The following is a 12304-nucleotide window of genomic DNA, read 5'->3' as shown; positions in this document are numbered from 1 at the left end:
CATGTTTACTTTTGGTCGTGTAGTCTTCTTGCTTTACCGCCGCCTGGTGCACGGGAGTGGGAGCGGCTTGTTGTGGCCGTCGGTTGTCCAAAACGTAGATTTTATGTAAGAAAAGAAGAAGTGGGCCTTAAAGCCTTCAGATTTTTTGGCCTTTAATCTCTATTTCCATGGTAACTGATGCCTGACATGTAGTTGCATATGCCCATGGGATGCAGCAGTATTTAGCTCATCTCAAAACAAAAGGGAACATTGATATTTTACCTTGAAATTGGTTTGATTGACATCCAGTTGCAATGCTGGACAACTTGCCTGCTCATGGTGACCTACAACAAACACAACAAGGGGATTCACAGCATTATATATATATATATGTATATATATATACGTGTTTTGAAACAATAAGAAATCGTCAGCACTGGATTGATAACCTGTTAACCTTGTGATCGATGCTTGACACTTTTTCTGTGCGTGTGCAGGATGTGTGTGTGTGTTTGGTTTCCCCCCCGACTGTGTCTCTCTGTATTGAGTGCGTTTCTCATGGTTTTAGAGAAAGTTCCCTCTTGTGACCAGGAGAGACAGAGCGCCCTGGACGAGGATCGGCAGAACCCTCGCGAGGCCATCTTCATCCCCGACTGCGGACCCGGCGGCCTTTACAAACCGGTCCAGTGCCACCAGTCCACAGGCTACTGCTGGTGTGTTCTAGTGGACACGGGACGGCCCATCCCTGGAACCTCCACCCGGTAATATCGATATAAGAATCAGCGCTTGAACCCCGACCTGGCTTTTATTAATGTAGTAGCACTGTTGATTGCTTACGATCCTCAACTGCTGAGACATTCAGATGTCAACAGTCAAATGAAATCAGCTTCTTCATTTGTCTGGAGGATGTCAAAGGATGGGAACCGAGAATGTCTGCACACAGATTTCCCGGCAGTCCATGAAATTGTTGCTTAAACTTCTAGGAAACTTGGATCCGACCTTCTGTTGCCAGTTCGTTTGGCAAGAAAATAAATAAATAACTTCAAGCCTTGATGGGAAATATCTTTGAGTCGGCCGTAAACAATCAGCATTTAGTGCAACGTTTGTTTTGAGTACAGTTGCTACCGTTTACATTGACTTCTGGGAAATGTGAAAGAAGAGCAGTGTGTCAGAGATGAGGCAACATAGAAAAGGTTAAATATATGACACCCATTTCTCACGTTTCTGGCTGTTTGGAAAGTGTTGGGGGTTTTTGCAGAACATGAATATCGTGAAAGTGAAACACGGTGCTGGACAAAGACAAAGAGAATGGAGAAACTGTAAGCACTCGCGCCGGCAAATGGATGCAGTGTTTTTGTTCCTAAAGGGGCATCATCATTCTCTCTCCACGAGAGGGTTTATGTTTGACAGGATGACGTATGGACTCTAAAATCAGAAGAAGAAAGAAAACTTGGCCTTAATCATGTTTACATACAGAATAACACAAGTTGTGTGACTTTGACGGTTCCTTGCAAATAGGATACCGGTTCCTAAGCCAACTCAAAGTGATTGACAGCCCATAATAAATTACATGCGATAGCGGTAATACTCGCAGACTAAATTCTCATCTGTGTCTTACATTGAATGACAATGATTTCTTCCCATAAGAATGTATTGCATCTGGACTAGACCTCATGTGGCTCATCCCGTGGATCAGACATCCCATCTTGGATCGGTCGCCATGCAGGCTGAGAAAAAAAAGAAAAAGAAATGACAACTTGCCTTTTCCTTTCAAAAAAAAATTATTAAAAAAAGAACAAGAAGGAAAAAAGTCAAATGAGACACACATGCTCAATTTTCCGAGAGGCGCGCATACAATGGCCAGGAGAAAACGAGTCATGCCGCGCATAATGCCGAACAGTTTGTCACGGCTCCGGAACAAAAGCGCTGCGCACGTCACATCGGCGTGAGCGTTGATGAAAAGGAAGATTGATCACCGTTGATAATTCTCCACAGACTGACAGCTGACTGTGCAGCAGGTTGTGGATTGTAAGTTGTAGATTTCGCAGGATGCATGTGATGATAAAAAAAAGGGTCGTGATCCTAAACCACATGCTGGTTTTAAAGTTCAGATTGATCTAGGGCCCGGAAGGAAAACAGGGAAATGTCTCCTGGTGTTTTGTTTGAGTTCAGTCACAGGCCACGTTTGATTTCTTTCATTTTCCTGCGGCTGGACAAAAGGTTTCAACATGGACCAGTGAGCTCCTTCGACGTTTCAGATTTTTTCACACATTGTTTGGACAGGTTTGTTCTTTCTCTTGTGTCGTCCCCCCCCCCCCCCCCCCCCATCGTTCCCCGCTGTCCCCTCCTCTCTGTGTAACAGGTACCAGAAGCCGGAGTGCGACAGCGCCGCACGATCCCGAGGCTCGGACGCAGAGGATCCCTTCCAGGGCCGAGACCTGACAGGTTAAATCCACTCTCGGGGGTTCGGGATTCCAGAAAAAACATTCTGACATTCGATTTATGGTCTTTCAACAAACCTTAGCTAAAAAAAGGAGGCTGAAATATTCACTAACAAATATAATCCAGTCAGACTTAAGATAACCGTTTGCAAATCCCTTCGTCCCCTAGTTACTGTTGCTATGTCTGTCACGAATTCCGTTGCTGCGTGACATATTTGATTTACTGGTGGATTAATCCATCTAAATTGTTAGTAATTTTTCTTACGGTGGGTGTTTGATTTTAGTAAACAGACGCAGGCTTCTCCTTCTCCAAACATTTGCTCGGTACGTTGGATGAACCCGATGTCTCGATCTGACGTGTTAGTGTTCCGAGCTCTCTTCTTTTTTAAACACGAGTCCTATAGAAGGGACTTAAACGTGCACATGATGGCAACACACACGATATCTGCTACAAGACTTGCGCTAAAGCTGCATGTGCCCGACGAAAAAAAGAGTCTGCAACCTTAATAGTTATTGATCCGTGGAGTAAGAATCAAATACAACGTGTTCTTTTATTGTAGCACTGGTGAGTCCGATACGTACGGTAATGAGAAATAGAACGACCGTTTGGCTGCTTAGCTTCAGAATTTCCCATGAACTACCCAGAAGTGTGGCGACTCGCCACAGACTCATTTGTCCCGCCACGGTCGGACGGGCCATCGGCAGCACTGGCCAAAAAAATTCCAATCCGCGTCTGCGGCGTTTTTATCGTGCGCGGCACGCGGACGCAATGGGTCATCACGCCGGAGGTTTTGCACTTGAGCCGTGTGCGTTCCCAGCGACGGGCACGCCGTTCTCAGCAGGCAGGCGGACCTCGGCCTAACACCCGCCATCTCCGTTTAGATCTATGCTCCTTTGCTTGAATTTTCAAACTCCGTTTCACGATTGTTTTGAAAATCTTTTCAGGATATCGACAATCCAGCGCGTTTGGCGAACGCGCCGCTGTCTCGAATAACCGGTTTGGCTGCAGCGTAAACTTCCCCAAAACCCCTCGAAAAAAAAAACACCGATAGCATCCGGTCCCGCTTTCCTCAAAGCGGATGTGCTAGAATAGGGGCATTCAAAAATGAACGAGCCTAACCACATAAACTTACGTGGCAAGACATCTTCGTTGCCCAGGCCATAACGCTCGGTCACCATTGTAGGTAATTATTCAGTTGGCTGGACGTGACTTACATGCATTTGATCCTTCGCATGCACTTCTGCTCTCGAATTTCTTGGTTTTCAAAGACTGAAAGGAGGACGTGACGTGAGTGTGATCAGATGTCAGCGTGGACACATTGATACCAGGTGTAAATCTGATGAGGTCTAGATACAATCTGGATATGAAACACATTTTTTAACGCTGGGAGTAAAGGGGGTCTTAGAGCCAGGGCTGCGTGGGAACACACAGATCACACTTTGAGAAGATATTCACCGAAATGACGAATTGGATTAACATCGCTTTCCCCACCTTTCATTTTATTGCAGCTTAAAAGTTGTATTTTAACCTTAGTTCGAGGCCTTTGATTAACAGTCGACCAAACCACACTTTGTGGTGTTGGATTCCCCCTCGCAGCAAAGATCAGAGGCTCTCCTCCGAAAACTGGAGGTCGTAACCCCGGCTCGTACTCTGCCCTCGTTACTGCTCACTTACTTTTGTTGCTCTTCTGTTTCCCCATCATTTAAGGCTGCACTGTAACTCTTGTTTAATTCGCCCATCTGGTGAGTTTACAGAGTCCAGAACGACTCCTGACTGTGCAGCAGATGTGCGGTGTGTTTTATGGAAGGCGTGAGTGTTGCGGGGTGCGGCTGCGGCGGCGGCTGCGGGGGCTGATGGAGACCGTGGGTTCCTGAGTGGAGACATTTTTTTATGTACTGTGAAAGGATGTTCAGAAACGCCACAACAAAGCACAATGCTTCATTGCCATGGCATCAAGGCAGGGTGAGAATGACAGCTTGAGAGGGCAGTTTGTTAACAACTGGGGCGGTTCCGCCTGCTGTCCCGGAAAATGTGTAATTTATTTTTATTCATCACTTCCTGGAGGTGGGAGAGTCCGAATCTCCAGAATTTAGTTGGGACAGAACGAACTCTAGAGGGTCCCAACCTGAGGAATCCGTTGATACTAATGATAGTGCAGATGAAACTAAAATAATAGGACCATTTTTTGTTTTTGTTTTAACCACTATTTTCATGCATTGTTTATTAGCAATTTAAGTGTTTTGGGGAGCTCCGTTTAGGCTCAGTGGGAACTTCGTCTTCATTCTAAACCCCTTTTTTGGTCTCCACCTAATGGGACGCATGTATTTTGATGCGTCGTCATATTAACAGGATCGAAACTCATACTACATTTTCATTTATAATCGCATCACCGCTGCTACGCTTACACCTGCCTTACTCACGCTGCTCGGGAGTTTTCCGAGCGCCTACAACGAAGAAGGCGGCGCGTTGTAATCACTGACTGTACGATTGAAAACGATGAACGTAGTAGTGAGGTGGATGGAGCCCAGGTGGCCCAGTGGTCCTGCACCACACTGTGCGCCCTTGACACCTCGCCACACATGTCTGTGCCTCATTACAGCCCAATTTAACACTCGGATTAAGGCACAGCAAGGCAGTGCTTCTCCAGGCTCGTCATGGTGGAGGAAAAAAAACGCAAATTGGATTCACCTGGCAGGGCGGCGGACCACCGCCCACACGACGTCCCGAGTCGGCACAAAGGGAATGAAAGGAGGCAGAAGTGAACAGAGCCGAGGACGAGGAGCCCGCAATCGCTGAGAGGAAAAGGGGAGGAGGGCGTCGACTGAGAACGAGGGAGAGCCTGAAAGAAAAAGAAAAAAGACAGAACGGGAAGATTAGTTGACCGCGCAGCTGCGTTTGAAGTTTCCCTTTAACAGACACAATTAGGAAGGAAAGAAATTTGCACAGGTTTTTTCGCGCGCCATTAAAAACCATACATCTGGGCAATTAAAAGGAGCTACCCAAGGTGTTCGCAATCGCGTCATAAAAGTTAACACGTCTGCAGTGTGCTCGACAAAAACGCTCTCTTATCGCCGAACACTTCTGTTCCGCCTGTCGCCATGTGCCTCCGCTCTGCTCCCCTGGAGTCGCACAAAACGGCCGAACTACCTATTTCACCTTCTGCCGAAAATATATTCATCATCATGATAATTATAATTCATTCATCTCTAGACGAGGTTTGCAGGATTTTCTTTAGAGGATAGCAGACATCTGTTGACATCTGTCGTCAGGGTCGACCGGTGCTGTGGCTTCACTGCGCCATAATGACTCAAATTAGTCGTGGAAGGTAATTCTGGTGTACTTTTTCTTTTTGTCTTTGATTTGTGCCAGGCTGCCCCGAGGGGAAAAAAGTGGAATTCATTACAAGCTTGTTAGATGCCCTCACCACAGACATGGTGCAAGCCATAAACTCGCCAGCCCCCTCCGGTGGTGGGAGGTAAGTGGTGTCACGTAGTGGAGAGTCGTACATGGGCAAGATGCCTCACGGCTTATTCTCCGAGGAAAACTTCTTTTGTCTCCACTGGTTTTTCTCAGTTGCAATGCTTATGATTTCCTCTGACACTGACCGGGTTTAGTGCTCACTTTCCGTCTATGTACACACACAGAACTAATTACATATACAGATGGTACCTGAAAGGTATTTTGGATTAGATCTGTCCATGTCATGTTAATACTGAGCTAGTTTTTGCCTGAAAAGGTGAATCTGATCTGCAGGTGAAGTTTGATTCCAATGAGTTCTATCGCAAGTTAAGCTGTGATAAAATAAGTTGCTAGTTCCAACCAGTAAGAAACTATGCCTGAGAAACCACATTTACATTTTTTGTTGCACTTTAATTTCCTCGGAAATCACCAAACTGGACCACTTTGAGTGTGAACAGATGTGATCACGTATTTTATGACATGATTAATAACTGTTCATCATTCTGTCCCAAATGAACTCCAACATCTTTCCTGTTTTAATGTGAAATTCTTCCTCACCTCCATCTTTCCCGGTTATTCTGCCTGCTCTATATTAAAATACTGCGGTGTAGTTTAGTTTTTGCTCAGTTTACATCAGATGTTGCAGCTTCCCTTCATCGCAATTATTCAGTTTTCTTACATCCATGTTTTTCTTCTCCCGTCCTTCTCCGACCCCTCACCAGGTTTGTTGAGCCTGACCCCAGTCACACTTTAGAGGAGAGGGTGGTGCACTGGTACTTCGCCCAGCTGGATAACAACGGCAGCCATGACGTGAACAAGAAGGAGCTGAAGCCCTTCAAGAAGTACCTGAAGAAAAAAGCCAAGCCCAAGAAATGCGCCCGCAAGTTCATCGACTACTGCGACCTGAATAAGGACAGGGCCATTTCTCTGCAGGAGCTGAAGGGCTGCCTGGGCGTCAGCAAGGAGGGTGAGAGACGAAGACCAGGGCAGCTGGGGGGAAAGGAACTGAGCAGAAGGAAACAAGATGGCCGGGAGTGGGGGTCACGGGGTCATGGAGTAAGGGTCACGACCCTGGTATGAACCTCAGTCCAGCTGGAGAAATCCACATTTAGTGTCTTTCTCAGCAGCTAGTTAAGACAGACGGGACTCAAGCTTCAATTGTAAAAAATAACTTTCCACTTACTTCGCTCTTACGCACCTGTCACTTTAAATAAATGTGCAAAGGACTTTTCTGTTTTGAATCGTGTCATAGTCTAAAAAAAACAGAAAACATAAGTCAGTCAGAGTCATTTAGAGAAAACGGTGAAGTAACCGTGGTTCATTTGACAAACAGATGTGTTGGCGCTCTGTAAATGAGGCTGCACTCCTCCACTCGGCTCTCGCTGATGAATATTTAGACAAGACTAATGTATTTGTGGATCTGAGACACCGTCTGGGACAGAAAAACGGAGACTAGTCATCATGAGTTTACAGACTGGTCCTAATATAGATCTTGTCGGAGGAGCTCACGGCGAGAGGCCGGCGCCAGCTACAATTCACATGACGTGCAGCAAAGAGAAAAACAGACACTTCCTGACACTAATCTTTGAAGGTTTTTGCGAAATTTTAACTGTTCACATATAGGCCAGAATTCACGAAAACCCACTCAACATATAAACGACGAGGTTTACTTCAAATTCAAGACAGAAAAAGTTACAATCGACGCCATCAAAGTGTTTAAGGAGGATACATAGCCACGGTTAACTAGAACAGCTGTTTACTTACCAATCTCGAAGAAACTTTGCGAGAAAGTTCGCGATCAGACTTTGTTCCTTTACTCGCCAAGAGTCGTCTCCATCAGTGGAAAACAACGGCAACGTTGACTTTAAGGTCCCGTCCGGCCCGGCCGCCCCGTCATGGTGCTACGAGGAAGTAGTGCAGCTCAGACAGCATATTATGACCTCTTGTCCCATCACCACCACCAGCTCCCGGCGAGACATCATTTTTAGCAGGCAGCTGCACTGATTTGTAGGATTTTAAACATGAAAAAATCTATTAAATATTCAGACATAGTTACTGCAAAGGTATCTTTCTATTGTTTACATTGATTTTCTTTTCTCTTTTGCAGGTAGCTCAACAACAAGTGGCAACCAAGGGACAAGGCAAGGGACAAATTTGTTCAGTAAGGCAAACTAATACGCTTCCACTAACCATGTATCCGCCTGAAGGTTCCGTAGTTTATAACTGCTTGTTGTTTAACATGTGGAAATGTGTTAGTTGGGAGTAGTTCAAACTAGTTCGCGTAGCAGCATATGATTTGACACGCACGGCTTCATGTAATTTGTGCAGAACACGTAGATAGGTGTACGCATGTGTACTTCAATGACTTGTATTATGTGTGATTATGGCTGCGATGCTGCATTATCAGCTGATGTGCTGACATTTCGGAGGGTGGTACATATTTTGTCTCCGGTGAGTGAGATCCCTCCTCCTTGTTATGACCATAAAAAGAGAAAAAATGACAGTTTGTTTTGGTTGAGAGGCCTCGAAAAAAATAAGCCTTTTTTCTTATGGTGAGTGTTGTAGTCAAAAATAGTTGCACAAAAAATGAACATAATGCGTTTTAAAGTCCAAGCTGTCACCCTCAGATGTCTCGTTTGAAAAGCAGTTGAGAAGCTGAGATCAGATAAAGTTTGGTGTAATTTCTAAAACATTTAATTATTAAGAGTTACTGATTCATTCTCTGTCAGTCAACCAGTAAATCAATTGTTCCAGCTCTAGTTTTCTTTGTGAAATCTTTGTCATGATCCTTCTTTGATTTGAATGACAACGGTATTTGGCTGAACAAGTCTGAATTCATTAAGAGAGCCTCATATGGTACCAAAAGAAAGGTTACTGGGTTTGTGTTGTTGATTGTCTGTCTCACTCTTTTTCCATCTTTCTGTCTCCTCATCTTCATCTCGTGTTTCGACCTGTCAGGATTCCCCCCGACTGAGCGATTACCGGTCCCAGTGACGCTGTTGACTCTGGCTACTCGGCTTTTTCAGTGTCGCAAAGCACTGAGGTCGTGTGTTTACCTTGGCGCCGGCCGGCCTGTAGAACGGTGGCTCAGAGCGGGCATATAACGTCAGCCCTCTCGGACCCTGGGGCACGGGTTGCCAGGGTAAACAGCTCCGGTATTGGAGAAGCAGAGACGGAGCCTTGGGCCAGTTGGGGTTTTTTTCCGCCGTAGTCACCGAATCTCTCACCTTCATGCTTAAGAGCTGGAGCAAAAAGGGCCTGACAGCTTTATTTGCTGCCTCTAAGGCACTCGGAGCTAGTGATGCTTGTGTATAGAGTGAAAAAAAGAAAGGACAGAGAAACAGAAAGGCTGCGTTTAGAAGCAGGAGTGCGTACGAACATATGGCATCATTCTGCCTTGACTAAGATAGACGGCCACTGTGTTCAGGTATGCCTTGCTGGTCTTTAATGGCCTGGATCCCTTTGTAAGTCACGCTGCCTCTGCCAGACATTAAATCTTGTCATGCTCTTTCGCAGCTTTGGATCGTCACCGGAGTGTTGTTGGACATATTTAGAATCTACAGTATGTACACCCAGGTGAGGGATTGTGAGCATGTGGGGCAGCGTGGAGCACATGTGTGCCTGAGGCGCCGCGCTCTCGACACGTTGGCAGGAGCACAGGAAAACATCTGAGCGCCTCGTGTGAGTTGCTGGAGTGCCGGGGAGGGTGGCATCCGTCCTCTGAAGAGACTGGAAAGCTCATTATAGAGGAGATATGTAACTGGAGCCCAGGGCGGTGATTTTCTTCTCACAGTGAGGGCCATGGCTGAGCAGCCGGGTCCGGTGGCTCAGATGGTTCCAGCATTTTTGTCCCTGCGATGAGAATAACACAAAATGTTTCACTGTCAAACTAACCCTGCACTGGGCTTTGGCAGCACGGCTCATGCCGCTCTTTTGAGAAGTCTTAATTCTATTTAGAAAGAGGTAAACACACGTTTGAATAAGCACAAACACATGCGGGTGTTCACGTACGAATGCTCGCACGCACAAAAACACACCAAACATAAGATATTAGGGGATCTATTGTTGTTTGCTCACACGGGGTTTTAGACATGGTTTATGTTGCTGAGGGCATCAACTCTGGTTGAGCATGAGTAGTTGTGCAGATGATAACTACAGTAGGTGCTTTGTGCTGCAGTTGCAGCATAGACAACTTTACCGTCACGAAAACCCTTTTTTAATCGAGGCGTGTGGACTAGGAATGATGGACAATAATGGACCAGTGCCCTTGAAGCCAGTGCTCATGTTTGCTGGTGGATGATGGAGCTGTTGGATTTTCTATATAGTTTGAATAAACCAGCAACTCATACAGCAAGGCCTTACGAATTAAGCGTATAATCATTTGTCAATAGATTGTATATTGGTTTTTCAAGAGAGATCATCTCTACTTTGCTTATTGGGAAAAAATATATATTTCTCACCTTAAAAAGGTTGGTCCATATTGAAGGTGAGAAATAACTATAATCCATATATGTTATTCACGTTTGATTTAACATCATTAAATACCAATGACTTAGAGAGACTATGAGGAATATTACCATCTCAACACCGTAGGTGTTATTTCACCTTACGAAGGCCATTTTAAAATCCCGCCATTGTTCTGTAGAGACTTGCTTTTGGGGGTGGCGGGACAGATGTGGGTATGTTGTTCTTGTCTGCTGTGTTATGTCAAACTCCTCTCGTCTCGCTTCCTGCTCTCCCCTCTCGTCTGTCCTGGCTGTGTCTGTCATTAGAGAAATAAAAAAAGAGGGCATTACGAGGAAGGTCTGGCACCGGGGCTGCGGGACCATTAAAGGTGCCCAGAGCAGCATTGACTCCACAACAAGTTGTTTTAATTGTTGAGACATCGGGTCGACACACTGTACTGTTGAAGGCAGTTAAGTGTTGATTTGCTCAACATCACCGCCTGTAATTACCGCCGCCTAGGAGATTGTGGGATGTGTTGGGTTTGCCCGTTTGCTTAGCAGGATCACTCAAAAAGCTATGGATGGATTTGCATGAATATTCTATCAGAGACTGGTCTCGGCCAATGGTTACAGGTTTTGTCCAAAATTTTGGGAGGGATCCGGATCTGGATGCAGGGATTGTTCAGCCACGGCGGAGGTCTGCGATCTCTTGTTTTGCTGATTGCTCTGCAAAGCCAGCAGAAAGCTCAAGTCTGTGTTTCCGTCCCGTTAGCCAAGTCTTCTGCCCCCGGTTGCCGCCACGTACAGGTACAGTATACCGTGATTCCCAGCTCCTGAGCCAAGTGTCTTTATTGGCCGGTCCCAGGAGAGGCTAGGGCGATCCACTTCCCGACAGGATCCGCTTTCAGCCCTTTATCACAAGTGGGGCCAAGGTGTCCGGGGAGAGGCAGGGGAGCTTTGTGTTGTTAATGGGCCAGACAGTGTCCTCAGTGACTGGGAGCAGAGGAGGGGAGAGGCCCATTCGCTGCTCCGGAGCCTGGTAATTGCCAAGCCGATCCGTCGGCACTGCTGTCGCTCGGTTCCCGACAACAGAGACATTTATCTGCTGAACAGAGGAACAGTATGACTTCACTGGCGAGAGGCAAATATCTGCATAGCCTCTCGGCTTCCCGCAGGTGGAACATGCCACTAATGCTGCCGCGGTTACGACGGTCTAAGTCACTCTGAATATATACTGATACAGAGCTGCTGCTCCACTACTCATAAACACCTGAGTGGCCAAACTGCGACTGTGACACAATCGTCGAAATGATTCTTTATATCCCGTTGTCATCTTCAGTAATGTTTCTGGACAGCTGATGGTGGTCAATCTGCCTGTCGAACAATAGTTTTCCGAGCATGACATCCAAACAAGTGCTGGCAAGATGACCATGAAATTTGTTGTTTGTTTTTTTTTGATCCCCCCCAGAGTGTAGATTTGTAAATCCTTCATCCATGACGAGGACAAAACTTTCACTTGTGTATGAAACATGTGGAAATCTAATGGGTAAATTGCCATTGTGAACATGAGCCATTCTCATGCTCCCTGGAGGAGGAATCATTTTAAATTTAGACGGTCCCAAGAGCGTCGGATGCCCTCCACTGTCTGGTTATACCCCGGCCAGATATACAGCATGTTTATGCACCGCATGCCAAACAGATGTCGCTGGCTTTTTGGTGGGATTTTTTAAATATGTTAGCGTTCAGAGCCGATAATGTTAGTTTCTTTACTGTGTCGTTACAGGACACAGTGTTTTTGCGACGGGCATGAACAGCCGCGGAGCCGACCTTTTATTTGGAAAACAGTAGTCGCCTGGATCCAGCCAGTCACTGTACGAATAGGTGGCCATAATATTTTACTCGTAACTTTATCTTGTACACTTAAAAAATATGGGAGAAAACATTCACTTGGAGACTCGTGTGGATTTATGACGATGCGG

At 46.0% G+C, this 12304-nt stretch overlaps 2 protein-coding genes across 11 annotated transcripts in view; one reads left to right on the top strand and one right to left on the bottom strand.

Annotated features, from left to right (window-relative positions):
* Window positions 1-12304, bottom strand: part of ccdc177 (coiled-coil domain containing 177) — a 104807-nt gene that overhangs the window by 41694 nt on the left and 50809 nt on the right. Inside the window, exons 4-10 of one of the 3 annotated variants that reach the window (XM_047327173.1) lie at window positions 10458-10642; window positions 8937-9732; window positions 7645-7880; window positions 5110-5260; window positions 4096-4291; window positions 1598-1706; window positions 262-323 (exon numbers count right to left, since the gene is read on the bottom strand). The gene's annotated coding sequence lies outside the window, so the exon portion shown is untranslated. Of the gene's footprint in view, window positions 1-261; window positions 332-1597; window positions 1707-4095; window positions 4292-5109; window positions 5261-7644; window positions 7881-8936; window positions 9733-10457; window positions 10643-12304 lie in introns of those variants that run through there. The other 2 variants (XR_007029756.1, XM_047327174.1) reach the window with 2 other exon arrangements.
* The window catches only part of smoc1 (SPARC related modular calcium binding 1), a 44267-nt gene that overhangs the window by 27472 nt on the left and 4491 nt on the right, over window positions 1-12304 (top strand). For 5 of the 8 annotated variants that reach the window (XM_035610646.2, XM_035610645.2, XM_035610644.2 and 2 more), the window contains 5 exons: window positions 548-740; window positions 2342-2424; window positions 5791-5896; window positions 6603-6847; window positions 7988-8021. In XM_035610646.2, coding sequence (XP_035466539.1) covers window positions 548-740; window positions 2342-2424; window positions 5791-5896; window positions 6603-6847; window positions 7988-8021 — 661 coding nt within the window. Of the gene's footprint in view, window positions 1-547; window positions 741-2341; window positions 2425-5790; window positions 5897-6602; window positions 6848-7987; window positions 8042-12304 lie in introns of those variants that run through there. The other 3 variants (XM_035610643.2, XM_035610641.2, XM_035610647.2) reach the window with 2 other exon arrangements.

The sequence above is a fragment of the Scophthalmus maximus genome, chromosome 15, assembly GCF_022379125.1.
Source record: "Scophthalmus maximus strain ysfricsl-2021 chromosome 15, ASM2237912v1, whole genome shotgun sequence".
NCBI classification, from domain to species: Eukaryota; Metazoa; Chordata; class Actinopteri; order Pleuronectiformes; family Scophthalmidae; genus Scophthalmus; species Scophthalmus maximus.
Note: the sequence above shows the minus strand (reverse complement) of the source record. Positions and strands in the feature narration are given on the sequence as shown.